The sequence below is a fragment of the Scleropages formosus genome, chromosome 2 (genome assembly GCF_900964775.1).
Source record: "Scleropages formosus chromosome 2, fSclFor1.1, whole genome shotgun sequence".
Taxonomy (NCBI): domain Eukaryota; kingdom Metazoa; phylum Chordata; class Actinopteri; order Osteoglossiformes; family Osteoglossidae; genus Scleropages; species Scleropages formosus.
In genome coordinates this window covers 41,575,063-41,593,270 of record NC_041807.1, presented here as the reverse complement: position 1 = coordinate 41,593,270, position 18,208 = coordinate 41,575,063, and the positions used below count along the sequence as shown (strand labels likewise).

The 18,208-nt window shown below is 44.7% G+C and overlaps 1 protein-coding gene across 2 annotated transcripts; it reads left to right on the top strand.

Moving 5' to 3' along the window:
• Positions 1–4,835: 4,835 nt before the first annotated feature.
• Positions 4,836–17,148, top strand: traf3ip3 (TRAF3 interacting protein 3). 2 transcript variants are annotated; one of them, XM_018733875.2, is made up of 15 exons: positions 4,836–4,961; positions 5,770–6,227; positions 6,325–6,466; positions 7,730–7,796; positions 8,224–8,251; positions 8,673–8,702; positions 9,713–9,808; positions 11,708–11,779; positions 12,703–12,843; positions 13,313–13,450; positions 14,151–14,286; positions 14,696–14,746; positions 14,995–15,152; positions 15,435–15,548; positions 16,061–17,148. In XM_018733875.2, exons 2-15 carry the CDS (start codon positions 5,862–5,864, stop codon positions 16,253–16,255), a joined length of 1,734 nt encoding a protein of 577 aa, XP_018589391.2. In that variant the 5' UTR covers positions 4,836–4,961; positions 5,770–5,861; the 3' UTR covers positions 16,256–17,148. The 2 variants fall into 2 exon arrangements, with proteins under 2 accessions (XP_018589391.2, XP_018589393.2); XM_018733877.2 differs by having other exon boundaries at positions 16,066–16,234.
• The last annotated feature ends 1,060 nt before the right edge of the window (positions 17,149–18,208 follow it).

The following is an 18,208-nucleotide window of genomic DNA, read 5'->3' as shown; positions in this document are numbered from 1 at the left end:
TGAATCAGACACTTGAAATATTACAGCTGGGAAATTTACATTTACATTTATTCATTTAGCAGACGCTTTTGTCCAAAGCGACATACATCTCAGCAAAAATACAATTTATGCATTACATTAAGAGAAGGACACATAGCTCCAGACGTGACTCAAGCAAACCTAGTTTCTTAAAATTAATTGACTTATTCTTTAATCCTCCCTCAAATCCCAGTAATACTTTACAACAATAAGCAGGGCACATGCAACACCCCTAGCTGAACTTCTTCTGAGGTTAATTAACAAACCGCATCATGCAGTGCTGGTGTAAACCCTGGTAAAACACGGTACCCAGTGACTGGAATACTTACAGCGCTGCAGCATCTTCAGGAAATGATGAATAAAAATATATTTATATACAGACACGCACACATACACAGACACAGAGCTCCAGTAAAATTGAGTACGGATCCTAATTTTAATAAGCAGCCCTGGTGGAAGTGTGTTACAGGTCCACGGGTGCGTTTAAGTGCGAAAGAGAGACACACATCATGGTCTATGGTGACCAACTCATACTGCTATTATGGGCAATAAAAGAGCAGTGGAACAGCCTGCGTCACATGGGATCAAAGTCAAACGCTGGCACTGTGTGACATGTATGTAATAATTGCCCACGTTATAATAACTGTTACTGAGTGTGTTTAAGAGCAGTCTGTCACATTTCTCAAGTTCCCCTTAATCGATCGTCAAAACACTTGACATGTAAACTTGTCTCTTGATTTTAACGTTACTGATTCCGGATTGCTTTTAATAAAAGGACAATCAGGGTAAATCCGTTGTCCCGTGTTTCCGCGAATCTCGGCATGTGGCTCGAACCCGCAGCTGGCAGCTCTCGCCAGGCTCTCTTACCTGTGAGTGTTGGTGTGTTCCCCACTGTTCTGTCCTCGAACCTAGAGCTCTTCCATCCTGTCCTGCACCTGGACTCTCCTCAAAGCGAAGAACAAACACCAGAACGCAATCCCTCCTCCTTATAGAAAACCGGGACCAAAGTCCACTTCCAGGGCCGAGGCTCCGGGGGGCCACATTCCTCGCGTCATACCTCGGGTTCCGCACCTGGGCGTGTTGAGCTTTCCTCTCGCTTGGCCAAAGGTTCTGGCCAAGTAAACGTAGCATTCAGGTGCGGCTGTCACGCACCCGTGGACTCGGCACGGCCCTGTTCATCACATGCGCGACAATGGCGTGACGCCGTCATGGTCTCCTCGGTGACATTAAATTAAACTTCTCAAAGTCATATTTTCTTTACCTTCAAATTATAGCTATACAGTTATTGTCATACATACATGGGGCAGCAGGTGGCGTAGAGGTTAGCGCTGCCACCTGCATTCGAAACATGTGGGTTTATATCCCCCTCCAGCTTAGCTTAGCATTGTAAGTTGCTTTGGAGAAAAGTGTCAGGTCAGTGTAACTGCTGAAAAAATAAAGTGGAACAGTTTGGAAGACAGGAGGAAGGAGACACCCCCCATGAGACAGCAGTGAGGTGTACTGCGTAAATTGTTACATAGTGGCCTTCTGCTATGGAGCCATTAAAACACAGTGGCTTATATAAGAGTAATATAAGAGTACACTTTTATGACATGCCAGCTGAGCTGCAACAATTCACAACGTGTCACTATTACATTTCAGTTCACGTTTTACTCTTTCTGTTCAATATGTTGCAGGGGGTACATTCTATTCTGGGGCCTTCACAGCACACTTGAGGAGAAGGTGGCAACTGAAAGTGAAAATGTTCCAGCATTATCTCAGCAGACAATGTAAAAATAAGCAAAATTCACAAAAGAGGCACCTATAGCTTCACTGGGGGGCAACACCAGCAACATGGCTACAATCCCTGTGTATGTAAGGTGTGGGCTGGCAACACTACATGGCGTTCATTGGAAGTCGCTTTGGAGAAAAGCATCTGCTAAATGAATAAATGTAAATGGATCTGGAGTGATGTGATGGTTATGAAAAAGTCAGGAAAGCTTAAATGATGCTTGTCTTTTACTTGCACATGGTAGCTACTGAGTGCCAGTGAATCACTTTTACTGAAAGAGGGACAACATGAAAATGATTGCACAGGTAGAAGAGGCTCAGAAGTGATGCTCACATGACCATGGTAAAGAAATAAAAACCTCTTCAGTGTCTGACCAGGTGTGTGGGGAGGTACAACGCGGGTTTTGTTCAATTCTTTTTCTGTTGCAAAATCAAAACCAAAAGCTAATGACAGTCACAGAAACACAGAGAGAAATTAGCTGGCCTTTTGGGTAAAAAGAGCATGAGAAATTCCCTTTGGCTGCCCACAAGTAAACGGGAACGGAAAGAAAAAGAAAATACACACAAAAAAACATAGAAAAGAGATGCTAAACTGTAATGTTGAAAAGGATAAATAAATTCAACTTCAGTGACTATTCTTGTTTCTCTCAGTGACAATCTGTCCTGGGGATGGAGATGTATATGAGAAGGTATCCAGAAACTAACACAGCCAGTAGGCCTACATGAGTGGTACCTCAGTAGTACCTCAGTAGTGCCTCAATAGTACCTCCTACGAGCTCTCTCTATGACATATAGGCCCCTCGGACACAAGGGCACCACAGAACCTTTTGTAAGGACTCCTTTTTTAGGTCAGGGTTAGGGTTAGGAGTCGATATCAACTCAGTAACAGCCTGGAATCTGCTAAAACATCCATACTAATTCCTCTCACAGTCTCTCGTTTGTTGTACACTGCAATTGCCTCAGTTTCACTTAACACTCCAAGGTATTGCATCAGGGTAGCATGCAGTACATTTTATTAATGTGCTATATTTTTTTCACAGAGCCCTTCCCAGGGGTTTATACTGGTCACAGGGGGTCCATTTGTCTCTTTATGTCCTGACTGGGGTCATGATGCAACACTTAGTATAAATTGCATTTTGGTTACGAAGGTGAACATATTAATTTGGGAAATGCATAGATAGAGTTGTGTGGCAACCAGAGATATATGAGATAAATGTTGGCACCCTTGTACAGAGCTGCTGACATTATGGGAGTGGGTGACAGTGACTGTGAATGTCATGAAAATCATCTGTCCATTCATTATCAAAAAACTGTTTCCCTAAAGCAGGGTCATAGTGATGTGGAGCCTATCGCGGGAGTACACTGTGCGAGGAGGGGTACACGACAGGAGGACAGGACAGGACAGGACACCAGTCCGAATGTATCAAAAATCTATCTATCAATTATTTCAAGATCATTTAATTTCTGGAAATGTAACGTATTTTATAATAATAATAATAATAATAATAATAATAATAATAATAATAATACGTTTCTCATCGGACACTTCCGTTACTTGCCGACAACGGGCTAAAACGCGCCAAGTCGCAATCTCGCGAGATCACAGTGGCTCTTTTTCCCACGGCTGCGCTGCAACGTGATCTGAGTACTGGCGGACTGTGCAGTGTGGTACTGTGTGGGTAAAAACCTGAGGTACAGACGTCCGGAGGCGATCACTTTGAAACCAGTGACGTTGCAAACGTAGCCTAGAGCATCAGCACAGTTCTTAGTTCACTTAGTCCCTTTAAAACGTCAAGTGTTTATGTGAATTCCTTCCTACATTATCTTTTTCATTGTAATAACTGGACATTTAATTGGAGTTAAACTGCTGACCATCAAAGCCAGTAGCACCTATAGAAAGTAAACTGCACTTTAACCATGTTTTTCTGGCACCAGCCACACAAATATGTTAACAATTATGTGCATATATTCACTTTATACATTTTGATGCAGCAATCAGAAAAAATGCAATTCCATGTAGCCCCCCTCCAAAAAAAATAAGATAAATTCTGACAATTTGTATTCCAGAATGGATTTGTGACCTTTCATAATGTCACTTAACTGACATGTACCACCCGCAGACAGGCCACACCAACCACATGCATTTTTATATCATCAGAAGATTGAACAAAACTGCTTTTCCTGTTTCACGGGCGACACCGCGTCCATATGAAACGCAACCATATAGCAGGGCACGAATCTCCCACGTGCCACTAGCCACGGCAGCGCAGTGCCTTTCTCTGCAATCTTAAAAAAACACCCTTGTCTCCCGGCACGCTGTCCAAAACAAGCACAGCATGTGCGTGGTGTGGAGCTCGACGGTAGAGCCGTTTGACACCTGCTTTCTTCCATTGTGTGTGAAAACAAAACAATCCCACGCAAAATCACCGACCCATCCGTGCCAAGTAATATCTTTCGAAAACATGAATATTAACAAATAAGGAACTGCAACAATAATAACAGCACTGCACTGTGGGCCTTCTCGAATTGGACCATGTTACGTAAATCCATATGAAGTGTGCGAAATGCTGCCCCAAACACCGTGTTTATGGCGAATTCGTTTCAAACCCGAAGCGGCCGCTGTGACAGTTAGGACGGCGCGCTGGGCCGTTGCATCAGGGAAGCTCAGCGTGTTGTGGGTTGACCGTGTCGCTTAGTGACTGTGGAGGACGGCGCAAATGTGGCTATTTATGGTGCAGTTACTCTCTTTTTACATATCTGTGACACCAACGTGCTGAGGAACAGGACTTGTGAATGACCCTCTCTGGAGTTCACCACGGCATGGCAGTGCCTGGAGCTGCCTTCGGCTAATCTGATGTCTAACGCGCGTATGACCAAACTTTGTAAGCGGGTGGCAGCTGAGATAGAGGAACACGAACACAAACTTACGCGCATGCACACACACACACACACACACACACACACACATACACACACAAGTGGTGTGGTTTGTCTCATTTCCTGCCTGTAAAGGCAAGGCGGGGAAACACTTCAGTTGGTGTACGAAACAGAAGCAGGGGCCCGCAGTCAAACGGCCGGAGAAAATGAACGTCGTGTCTGGACGATCTTCACTTATGTGATTTTTACACATCCTCCTCTGGCAAGAAGTTACAATGAGGCAAACTCACAAGAAGGTAATATGACTTCTGAAGGATCATATTCTCTGTGTCTTGCAGTGTATCTGTGCTGTATGCCATTGTAGCCTTACTTAACATAATGTAAACTAAATATATATATATATTTTTCAACTGTAAAAACTGACATAAATAGGTTACTGTACAAGATGTTCACTGATGCAGTTCCAGGATATGTACTTTTCTCAGATGTGCTGCTCTCATCCAGGATGTAAAACTATAACCTTTTCATTAAAAGTTCAGTTCCTTGTGTATCATACCAGCCGCTTATAGATATCTGGTGATGTCCGACACTGGTACCAAATGTGTGACAGTTCATGAAATTGCTTATGAGTTGTGGATCAGCTCTCTTTAAAAGTCCACTTTTCCCCTGGAGCAGTGGGCCTGTAGACGCATCCTCGTAGCTCATCTTATCGAGAAATTTCCAGATGTCAGTTCTCCTGTTAATGTTGACAGCACGCTTTGCAATGGACCTATTTAAGCTGTTGGGGTACATATAGCTGCACAGATATTTGTTTCATTCATCACTTCATATAAAATGTTCTGCAAGATAATTATCCAGTCTCTTAGTAGGCATGGCACAACAGCTCTTTTCGTGGTCTTTTCAGAGCTAGCATGGTGAAGTTGGAGTTGCATGGTAAAAAACATTGCAATAGGCCTTGCTTACTCTACATGTATTTGATGACGATGACTATCACTGTTGTATTGATGATGATGATCTCCTTCTAGCTGTCGAAATGTACCTTGACAATATACAGCCACTAATGTGCATCACTGCCCATTTTTGTTTGCATTGTTAATTTTTCAGTAACTGCACTGGACTTTGAAGAATTTGGCTTTTTGAAGGATTATTGCTATACAGTTAGACGCAGTTGGCAGTATTGCAGACAAGGTATCACTATGACAACCATCAAAAGTACCCAGAAGCTACGGTCACCCGTGGGAAGCTATGACCAGAAACTGGACCAGAGAGTAGTGAAGCACGAGTGCCTTCGAGATCGCAACAACACAACGACTTGCCGTAGCCCAACAAGAATGCGAGACATGGAGTGGAAGCGGAATGAACTACAGCGGAAAAGACAGAAGGAGTTTCTGAAACGGCGGCAGATTGACCAGACAGTGGTGCCTTTGGTGGCCGAAGTTAACAAAAAGCCCACAGTAGTCCTACGTGTAAACTCTCGTAAGGCCAACCCGTTGGACCGACGATCCCTGGTTATGGCAGAAGACCTCGGAATCGCATGGCCCGACCCTGCATCCATTAAACAGGTAAACACTGGACAATCCTTATTGAAATAGCTGCCTGCATGCTTTGGGCAGAATTTATTGTGTAATGAATCTGCTGTTTGTCCCTTGTTGACTCCAGGCCCCGTGGATGCAGCCAGCTGGCCATCTGAATTGGGAGAGTGAGGTGAGGGAGCGGCATGTAACCAACAGGTCAACACACATTTTCCCTCTACTTAGAGAGAGAACCCCACTGGAGAGGGCATGCACAAAGATGGACAGAGGTGAGAAATGTAGTCATGAACCTTCAAACCTAGTTGTGCAGGTTCCATGTAGTTGTACCATGTAGGTGGTATTTTTTCACTCCTGCAGTGAGTTTCAGTTTTTGAAAAAGCAAAGAATTTCCTGCATAGGCACAATGCTAACAATGTTGTGTTTTATGAAAAAAAGCATGGTAGAGGATTGACAAGGGTTCTTGCCACAACTGGAAGGCCACTGCTGATCCATTTTTGTTGTTGCTGTTATGTGGCATCAGATCAGTGTCAGCATCTGGTGTCCACATAGGGACATTTGTGTGCATAGTGTTGAAATGAGTGTGTCCATTGTCACTGAGATTGAGTCCATCCATCTGGGTTCCAATTTTCTTCTTCTTCTTTTCCTTTCAACTTTACCAGTCAGACAACTTTTCCAGAGAATCCAATCATATTCAATTAGTGATCCATTAATAGTACATATCAGAATCCAGGCTCAATTGCAAGGGCAAACATGCTATGTCCTACTGTTGTTGCTTCATCCCAAGGTTACAGTTTAAGTGTGAGGCAGTGAGTACTACAGTGATTAAACCCATCATGTTGCAATTAAATGACCTGGGTCAAATCCCTCCTCTAACTGTAATACCCTTGATCAAGGAATTTACCCTTGATTGGTACTGCAAAAATTATCCGGGTGTACAAGTGAGTAAATCAGTCTAAGTAGCTGAACATTTGAGTCATTTTGGAGTCATTTTGTATCTAAATAAATAAATAAATACAATGTGACCCTTTTGCTGTCATCAGTTACATCCTACAACGCATTCTGTTTATTGCATCACACTACATAGCCTACGTTCATTCCCAGAACAATAAGGAAGGAATAAAACAATATTATCTACTAGAGAATGAATTTTCACAGACTCTGGTAGATTTACCTGATAGCAAGAAGCCATCACACTGGGTTGTTTTTCTGTTTGATTAAAGTCAGTCCCAAGTGATAGATTTTTATTGTAACAGCTGTAAACTCTGTATTTCACATGTCTATAAATATGCAAGGAGGTATAATTTTTAAAACCTAAATTTGAATTCATGGTATTAGCTATCTAATAAAGTTCTTTGATAGAAATTGGTCATTTAAGCATTAGGAAGGTCTCCTAAAGGTTAAAGAATGCAGAGTAAGCTTTAAAATGCTCTTGCTAATATAAATAGGTAATAAAAATGTGTATTACACAGCTTTGGTGTATCTTTAAGAGTGGAATTTCCTTTGTGTCTAACACTGTGACTGGACTGCTTTAGGGACTCAGACGCAGGATGGACTGTTGAACAACCAACACTCACAGCGGGATATCAGCGCCCAGACAGAGTGAGTCTGTTTCAGTCGACTTCCCCTGATGGTCCTATCACTCTGGGGCCACTGTTCCAGGCTCACAGTTACCCAGAAGTAAAAAGAACATCAGTTTAGAGTTGTTATTAGTTAGAATGTTTGTTCTCTTTATTGTACCTCATTTTTTTCGGATTGCGCTAATCTGTAAATATGCACTTTGGTATCAAGGGTGCTCATTTTTGCGGTGGGTCTTGAAATAAATCCATTAATAGATGACTCTGCATTTAGTTTAATTTTTGTAAAAATAAACTCTGCCTCATGTTCCACCTTGGAAGGAAGCAAACAAAAGGGAGTTGTGTCATGAGTTTCATGAAGGATACGGGGGACAACATCAAGGGTGATCTTAGGTCCACGTGGTCCTGCTGCTGTTTCTTTCCTCATGCAAACCAAATTCTTCTTTTTACAGGGCTGGCCTCATAACTGTGAAGGAATCGGTAAGCAGCCCGAGTCAATGTCCGTGATTCCTGTAGCGCACAGATCAGGGTAAATGTTGACAGTGAAGGCAGGTCATTTCATTTAATGTTAGATTCCTGGCGTAGTTTTAATGAGATCAAGGTAAATTTAGTAACGGACAACACACCAGACACCAGGCCTCTGTTTCCCTTAATCTTAGCCAAGTTACATTCAGAAATATATTGTTGAATCTAATGATCATCCAGTAGGAGTAACTGACTGTTGTCAACATGTTTAGGACTGTTGGCTGGTTTTTATTTGACATGTAAACGGAAACGTACTGGATTCATGCTGCAATCAAGCCAACCAGGCATAATGAGCTCATCGGCTTTTGCATCATGCGTAATTTTAGGGAACAGTGAGGTAATAACTTCTCCTTCCTCCCCGTTCTCCTCCCTTCAGGACCTCCTCCAGCTGGCAGACTACCTACAGGTACACACTACATCCCTCTGTTTGCAGAGCTTTTCTGCAGGGGTCGGCAGTTGAGAAAGATTGTTTTCATAACATTAGCCTGTCCCAGACAAAACCATCTGACCTCAAAATGTAAGCCCTCGAGGTCCAGATGCAGGTCTAGCGGTCTACCATGAAAAGGCCGTCACAAGATGTGGCCCCTTCTGTGATGGATAGCTCACCAACTGGATGATTAACTTGTCTTCAAATTCTGTCCTAGACCTGATATTTACATAAGACAAATGACATGCACATTTAAACCCACGGCATTGGTTCTGTGGGCAAGGACTGAGAAAATCCGCAGGAAATTAACTTTACTGCAGCACAATCTGTTTGTACTTTTGACTGTACTTTCAATTTAATAACAAATAGACAAGGATCATCATTGTGTGGCACTGCAAATAGAGTGTGGAAATGGGGGGGATGGTGAGGAGATGGGTGCCACTTTGTGGAAATGGTTGAGATACACTTTGGAGATGGGTGGTAAATTGTGAAGATGGATGGAAATGGGTGAGTAGGATGAGGAGGTGTGTGTTGCTGTTTATGGGTGGCACAGTGAGTAGTGCTGCTGTCTCACAGGACCTGGGTGGTGTGGGAGAATGTGGGTTCAATCCCTGCTCAGTCTGTGTGGAGTTTGTATGTTCTCCCTGTGTCTGTGTGGGTTTCCTCTGGGTGCTCTAGTTTCCTCCTGCAGTCCAAAGACATGCTGTTCAGGTTCCCCCATAGTGTGTGAGTGTGTTTCACTGAGGCATGAGTGACTAACCCCTTATAAGTAGTGTATCTAGCAGTGTAGTCACCTTGGTGAATAAGGTGTGTGGGCTAGGAACACTACATAGTATCCATTGTAAGTTGCTTGAACAAAAGTGTCTGCTGAGTGAATAAATGTAAATGTAAGATGGGTGCTGAATGGTGGGCATGGGTGTGTACTGGAAGGAAATGGGTTTTGATTTTTGGAGATCATTTTGTTGTGTCTGTCCCACTCCACCCCGAAGGAGGCTCTCTGGAGAGAGGAGAACCTCAAGCACAAAGTCGCCTTCCTCCAGCAAAGCACATCTGCCCTGCTGCTCTCCTCTGACAAGCTATGGATGGTAAGATCTTGACCTCTCCACTCTTCTCCACTACCCACTACCCACCTTCTCTTGCAGCCTCCGCCCTGTGAACACCACAGTGCCCTTCACGGGTGCAGCTGAAGCTGTTCAACGTCTTCGCCTTCCTAAAGGGTAGTTGTAGGTCTAAAACTAGTCTGTAAACAGGTCATTGTCAGTGGTCAGACAACGTAAACAGTCTGATAGCAGGGAACCACCACCACCCCAATAACTGTGTTTTAAACTAGTCAAACCTCCTATTTCGTAATTCAGTCATTGTCAGTCATCAGACAAGATCAACAATCTAATAAGAAGCAAGTAGGACCAAGTGGTCATAAGCTCAAAACACATCTTGGTACCACGGTTCACAAAAATTTGGTTTGAAGCTCATCTGACTGATTATCTTCCTTCCAACCATCACATTCCCTCACACAGAGGCACTGAGGGCAGTTTGTGGTCATTGCGTCAGCTGACCTACATGGAACTTGCTTGCAGGAGGAAACCTGAGTGCTTGAAGGGAGCCATGTGAACTCTGCCGTCATATAACTGTCATGATTGAAAATGGTGGTACTGGGTCACTGGGCGGCAAGACACAACACCAGACACCACTGGGGGAATCTGTTGTACCTTGAGAAATCTGATGATTTTCAGTTGCTCCAAAGCTCATATTCAACGGTATGAAACACTACTGAGTACAAGTGAACCTCTAGTTAGCCAAATAATAAGCTGCTTGTCATCATGTTTTTCTTGTGCGTGACCAGACTGGACGACAGCATTCCAGCACAGAACGAACTGGGTACCAGTGTATTTTGCTAGACTTGTGATGGCAGTCCAAGGGAAAGATGGAACAAACTACTTCAATTCAAACTCTGTTATGACAAAACTGTGGTTTCAGAAGGGTGGCGGTTAGCAGCATCTTCCTTTATGCCCTGAAACATACTGCGGTAAAACCTGCATCCTGTCAGTGCTGAGACAGAGAGTGCGATGGAACAGAAGAATGAGCACCTTGACTTACTTTTATTTTTCTGTAGCGCTTCATTAACCTTATGAAGCAAAGGATCAGCGTGGCATATGAATGTACAGGAAACCCTCCAGCATTTACATATTTATTTTATGCATTTTTTTCAAGTAGCTTATAATAGTTTAATCACATCTATATACAGGTTTGTCATTTTTACTGTACCAGAACAGTAAAAAAAAAGTACCCTGATCAATGGTAGTATAGCAGGAGGAGGGATATGAACAAGGGTCCTTAAAATGCACGGCAAGTGCCTTGAGCACTGCACCACCTGCTGCTCCTGACAGTAAAGACATGAAAAACGGGACATGGAAACCCAGACACCCATGGAAATCCAGAAAGAGTAACGTGCGATGAGCATCCGTGCTGCTAAAAATGTGTGTTTTGCGCGCTCTGCACTTTCAGTGTGACACATATGTACGCGCTCCATCCTGTCCTTCGAGGTGTCAGAGCGAAACAGGGCGGAGCCTGTGGTCGGGAACTTCCTGTCGCAGGGAAGGGGCTAAACACGCTTTCAGAGGACGGGCAGCACAGACAGGGTGCAGGGTGCTGGGCGCTTCTGCCTCTCTGCCAGACCAGCCTCATTCTGACCCACCGAGCTTCTCCGGGGAGGCAGCGGTTCACCAGCGGTCGCACCGTGCGACTGGAGGGCTAACATCTGCAGCAGCTGCATTGAGCAGCCCAGGTGATGGCGCTCTCCGTGAAGTCCCAGGCAGTAGGCGTCGCCCGTGTTCACTCTGTGCTATCTCTACACACTGCTGAAGCTGGCTGCGGGTTGATATGAGGACAAGGGGCATGCTGCGGGGTGGGGGTGGGGTCCCGTCCCCTTGGGTTCCAGAGGGCCTCCATACACAGCCAGCTGCATCCTCTGTCTTTCCGCACAGACGCGCTGCAGCGAGGACCTGACGAGGACCCGGATCGAGGCCCTGGAGTCACAGCTGCAGGTGTGCGCACAGGTGAGTTGGCACGGACCTTCTGGCAACATTGACACAACCTTACGTGAAGCACTTAAACACTTTAGATTCACGTTTACTTCACGGTTGATTATTAGAGCGAGTTCGTGAAGAGCGCATGGCATCTCCAGAAACGCTCACGGAGCCACATTACGGATGCTTGATGCAATGAGGTCATTATGAATCGGTGTACTAATTTGAGTTATGCATGGAGGACAGAGACGCTCATATTCGCTGCAGCCTTCTGTGCAAAAACAACAGTCCTCACCGCTTAAATTACACTTTACTACAGTAATACTAGGGGGTGCGGTGGCGCAGTGGGTTGGACTGCAGTCCTGCTGTCCAGTGGGTCTGGGGTTCAAGTCCTGCTTGGGGTACCTTGTGACGGACTGGCGTCCCGTCCTGGGTGTGTCCCCTTCCCCCTCCGGCCTTACGCCCTGTGTTGCCGGGTAGGCTCCGGTTCCCTGTGACCCTGTAAGGGACAAGCAGTTCTGATAATGTGTGTGTGTGTGTGTACAGTAATACTACTAATGCTAACTGCATAAATTAACTGGTCCACGCTGAAAGAATAAATTAACTGTTCAAAATATACTATACGAGTAGTTCGCTAATTTACTAATTACATAAATTAACTGGTTCAAATTTAAAGCAAATTTTACGATTTGGCTGATGTACAGCAAGTTGCTTTTCTGACTGGGGTAAAGGTAGTAACTCACTGTAAATCAAACAGTACAAATTGCTCCGATCTTCCCTGCACTTTTGAAATAGCGTTTCACAAGTATTAAAATCTCAACACTGTGTGGTAATTGACTAGTTAAAGTGAGATGAGCGGAGGAAGCACGACCAGTGAAGACCCCAGTTTGAGAGACCATCAGAGCCCCTCAGGGTGCCCCGGAACCGCACACCGATCATGTCATGCTTTTCAGAAGTTCCGACGGGATGGAGTGAAGAAGCTGGTGCTGCAGATGGAGGAGCAGAAAAGGACTTACGAAGAGAAGGCCGTGGCTGCACTGCAGAAAGCAATGACAGAGAAGATGGATGCAGAGAAGAAACTGGAGGACCTGGAGGTGAGAGCTGTGCTGTGCCTAAAAGCCAGAGGACCATGACAGACGAGTAATAGAGATGCCTTGGACTACAAATATGGAGTCCAGCTCTCAAAGAGCTCTGTGTCCCTGTTGTGAAGCACACACACACACATTTCCAGCACCGCTTGTCCCATATGGGGTCACGGGGAACCGGAGCCTACCCGGTGACACAGGGCATAAGGCCGGAGGGGGAGGGGACATACCCAGGACAGGACGCCAGTCTATCACAAGGCACCCCAAGCAGGACTCGAACCCCAGACCCACCGGAAAGCAGGACTGTGGTCCAACCCACTGCACCACTGCACCCCCTGTTGTGAAGCACCGTGTTTCCTATAAACATAGTCAGGTAGGGGTGGATGGCCACGGTCCTGTTACACGCTGTATATACTGTAGGACCGTCACACAGAAACGTAGTGTGGATTGGAGTGAACTGTGCACACCTGTCCATCAGGGGGCGCTGCAGGCTGCCAGGGCAGAGTCAGCACGGTGGGAGGGCCTGTACCTGGAACTGAAGGAAAGCTGTGAAGTGCTGCGCAGGAGCCAGGAGGAAACCACCGACAAGCTTCACCAGCTGCAAAGCCACCTGGAGGTAAAGTGAGACTAGCAGGAGAGAGATGAGTCAGCTGGTGCTCAGCCAGACTGGTGAACGTTTTATCCTGGGGACAAGTCCTGTCTAACCCCACGCGACCATCCCTTATGCGGTATATTATACGCTATGGTTATGTAGGATCCGATCCGCCAGGGTTGAGCAAATGCCTCTACGGTGCACCTGATTTCCCACCAGGTGAAGCAACTTCCCGTCTCACTTCCTGTTACATCTATAAGTCAAAATCGACAGTAAAAAAAGCCATCGAAGCCCCACTGCTCTGTCACTGGCTTTTAGACAAGGTCTTGGTAGAACGCAGTGTGTGTAATCCAAATGAGGTTCGACAACAGCTCATGTTCCACGAATGTCAGAATAAAAGAACGATATTCCGCTGGCAAAACGTGGCGTCACGCTATTGGAAAACGGAACTGAGACTTTGTGCGTTTGGTTCAACGTGATCTGAAGTGTGTGTCATTGCAGAGTGCAGCTAAATGGCAGCACATACAGCAACAGAGCAGGAGCAGTGCTGAAAACCAGTCTGTTCGTTTTAACGTAGCTGGACCGGCGCTAAATCCTCTCGGCATCACTGTTGTTGCATTATTAGTATTTATAGTAATGTTTGTCTTATTATTTATTTTTGGTAGAGTTACTATACAGTTACATGGCAGGTGTAGCAATGTTCTTATGCCCCACCCCCTTACAGAGAGGGGAGGGGCAGGAGGCGGAGCTGAGGTGCCAACTGCAGGTCCTGCAGCTGGAGGGGGCGGAGTTATGCTCACAAATAGCCCAGTTGGAGGAGGACAACCAGCTGAAACAGGAGCAGCTACAGGAGATGAGAGGTGAGAGGCCCTGACTGGCCGTAACGGTTCACTCGCGGCACATGCTATGTCCGACTTGTATCGTCAGCCTTTCCGTTACGAGTGCATATCCTTCACCGCTGCGTCGACAACCAGCAGTCCTGAGACTCCACGGTTACACTCAGTTATTCATATCTGAAGTATCAATATGGAAATAATTTTACTTAGATCAGTGACTATGGAGCAAGTAATATAGTGGTTAAAACTGCCACCTGACTCTTGAAGGTCCTGGTTTTGAATTCCTGCTCCTCGGTGTTAGCCTTCATTGAGGTAGTTACTATAAATTGTTCTGGTAAAAATTACCCTGCTCTGTAAATAGGTAGAAAACTTCCCATTTAGGTGCTTTGGAGAAAAGTGTCGGTGAAATAAACTCACGTACCAACTTTTCCAGGGAAACTTTGCCATTTGGAAGACCCCAGCTTGAGTGGAAGCTTCTTTCAAAGTAAGAACGGTCAGAAATAAAATTCAACAAGTTGAAAAGGCATAGAAGTTTTAAATACCGTAGTTAATATTTTTACTAGAGACAGTAATTAAATTTAGATGGTTTGATAGCCCTTTGAGGGATTGTGGACAGGGAAAATACTTTGTCAGTTATGATATAATTGCCCTGTTCACCAATCAACATTACAATGTTTAGTCCTCCAAGCGTGGCTGGGTTGAGGGACCCAAGTATGTTGTGTGCTCATGCAGGTCCCAGCCGGGACATGTGGAACTCCATCGCACAGCTGTGTGTGTCAGATGGTCGGCCCACCGTGGGCCCAGCCCCAGACTCCGAATCCACGGCCGAGGCCCGGCTGCAGGCCGAGCTACAGGAGACCCAGCAGAGGCTCACCATGAAAGAGAAGGAGGTGAGAGAATGATGCGGATGGACAGAGACATGAGGAACTTCACACTTACATTTACTTTTATGCATTTAGCAGATGCTTTTCTCCAAAGCGACATACATCTCATAGAAACGTAGACACTTCACAGAACGGTCACTTTTTGGTCTTCTCTCACATGTCATGACCAAAGCAGTTCTTTTAATTCTCCCAGGCTTCTCCTCAGTCATTGTTTAGTCTGCTTTTGAACCGTGTGTGTGTGTGCGCGTGTGTTCGCACATGCTGACAAGCGGAGGTGTGTCTCCACAGTGCACGGACCTGCAGGCAGAGCTGGAGGCTGTGGAGCATGAGTGTCAGTCATGTCTCTTCCGCCTGAACCAGTGTCGAGAGGAGCTGAGACGCCTAAATGCCCGCCAGAGCCAGGTGAGGACCCACCCACTGCCTCACTCCATGCCAACATTGGCCCTGCCAATTATTTCCACTGTCCTTAGTGTTTATTTCCCCTTTCCTTCATCACAGTGATTGTCCCATAAACCCCTTCACTTTCTCAAAAAATCCTCTCCATTCCTTTCATGTTTACTACACTGACTTCACCCATCATAAATAACCGTGTCTCTGCCCATTTTGTTTTAATTATTTGTAATGATTAAAGTGTTCAGGAGAATTTGGCAAAATGTTGTCACGGACACATTGCGTTATTACTCTGGCATTGGGGGGACACAGATTTGAATCCCACCTCCCGCTGCAGTAACCCTGATCAAGGTACTTATCCTGAATTGATGCAGTAGACGGTTGCCAAGTTTGAGCTTCTCTAGGATGTGAGATCTTGGGAACCTTTAAACATAGGATATACCACCAAATGAAACATTCAGCAGTTCATCTGCCACCAGCGAGTGACTGACAAACCCAGTGCATTCTCTCTGTTCTCCCCTCAGAGCAGCTGCTGCTCCTGGGTGGGTGTGGGTCTCCTCCTGGGCATGACCATGGTGGCACTACTTCTGCTGCTCATGTACAGCCCCATGTATGCTGACCAGTTACATGGGGTGTGTCGGAGCTTGAGGCAGAGCGTGGAGAGGTACCTCCAGGAGATGACGTCGCCAAAGCACTCGGGATGCTATAGACCAGTATAATAACAGCTCCAAGGAAGAGAGCCGCACCTAGGTGTTTTTAAGGGACATGTTCTTCCAGAAGCGTCGGAGAAAAAACTGAATGTGAAGTTTATTTTGAAGAACACTTGTGAAATTGTGTGTGTGTTAGAGAAGAGCTATGTTATTAAATAATATATTATGGCAAATGAGAAATTTGAAAAAATATAGTTCAGGGACCACAACTTCAGTGTTCATCAGGCCAGGGGGCCAGAAAGAGTCAAACCTTCCCAAAGAAGCTGATATACAGCATAGACATGCAAGTTTCCAGTATTTTTCAAGTGAAGGTAATAGTTGGTTTAGATATGAGAACTGTTATACTCTTTTCAAGAGGAGCTCAATATGCTTATTTTGATTTTCAGCAAGCTCTTTGCTTAGTTCACCAGAGTGGTAGTGATGATTGGAGCACCAGAGCACTGGATGGTCTGTATCTTCAATATGGTACACAGGTACTGTATTACCGCGGTCTGCAACACTGTCCATTTAGCTGGCAGGAAATTTCAAATTTCGCTCATTACAAAAGCGCTCAGAATTGACTGACAATCAGGGGTTTGGGGGGATCTTTTAATAATCCAGTGACAGAGGAATATTTAGCCATAGCATCCACTTTAACTACAAACTGGAGGCTGAACTAGTTTAACCCTGTATGGTTTGAAAACTGTTATGCACTTGAGGAAATGAATTATTATCAGTCATTTTTCACTTAATGTCACGGTACTGTACTTAAAATTATTTTTACTTACCTGTACTATATGTGTGATCATAGGTATTTAAAATATGTTTGTTACATGTATTAACTGCTAATAAAAAGCGCATCTTTTAAGTGGAATTCAAAGTGACGTCCAGTTCAGTGTGAACAGGAGCACATCAGCCACAGACAGGGGACTTAGATACATACACATGATTCTTAAAGCACAGCTTATTTTTGATGGGTTTGAAACTGTTCTTGAATATGAAATAATCATTGTGTCCAGGACCTTGAGCTTGGCAGAATGTGGTGTAAGATACTGGTGAATTTGACAGATGTTGAAGAGGATGTGTCTGCAGGAGCCGGTTATGGAAAAGCTAAGATGAGAGTCAGTTGTTACTCTCAAGCTTCTGACTACAGATGAAGATGATATCAGTGGAATGTATTTCAGTCATGGGGAAGTTCATCTGTAGATGCTGATCGATCATCCAGCGGAAGATGTCAGAGAGGCATGCTGCAACGTGAAAGGTCACAAACATTGAGTAAAATCATTAATGAGGTCAACAGAAAACCCAGAACAGCATCCTGGGAACCTCGCCATCAAAATCATAATGTAATAAAGGCCAATACTTCTAGAAACTCCTAGGCTCTTTTCTTTAAATTTTTAAATAGTACAGTATGTCAGAAACTGAGAAATATGTCTGTGGAGAGCTGCATCAGGCCGCAGAAGAACTACAGGTCTCTCCTACCTTAGCTCAACTTAGTTTTCATGAGTCAATAAGATAAAAAAACAATAAAAAAGACACTGAGTGGAAAGATGTAAACCACTGCTCACTGAGAAGTACATGAAAGCCCCTCTAAAGTTCACTGAAAACAACCTGGATGTTTCTCAAGACTTCTGGGACAATGTGCTACTGATGAATAAAGGGTGGAATTTTTTTGTTGACATGGGGGCCATGTTACACCTAATAAAAACCAAATATGGAATTTCAGAGTAAAAGCTTGTATCATATTTAAATTTACTTTCATCTTGCAGATGTTTTTTTTTTTTTCCCAACGTGATGAACATCACAGAGAACAATACAAAAAGTACATCACACAATAGAAGAAGGTTAGACTTGGATGAGGATACATGATGATTGTGCCAACAGTTAAACAGCATGGTGGTAGCAGTATAATGGACTGGGGATGTTTGCTGCAACAGGACCTGGGAGCCTCGACTGAAACAATCCTGAATTCCCGTTTGTAAC

Bases quoted from the DNA above. Each gene is read 5' to 3' on its own strand.
- traf3ip3 (XM_018733875.2), top strand. From the start codon at position 5,862: ATGACAACCATCAAAAGTACCCAGAAGCTACGGTCACCCGTGGGAAGC. The intron at 8,703-9,712 runs GTACACACTACA...TCCACCCCGAAG, and splicing joins AGCTGGCAGACTACCTACAG to GAGGCTCTCTGGAGAGAGGA. The intron at 9,809-11,707 runs GTAAGATCTTGA...CTTTCCGCACAG, and splicing joins CCTCTGACAAGCTATGGATG to ACGCGCTGCAGCGAGGACCT.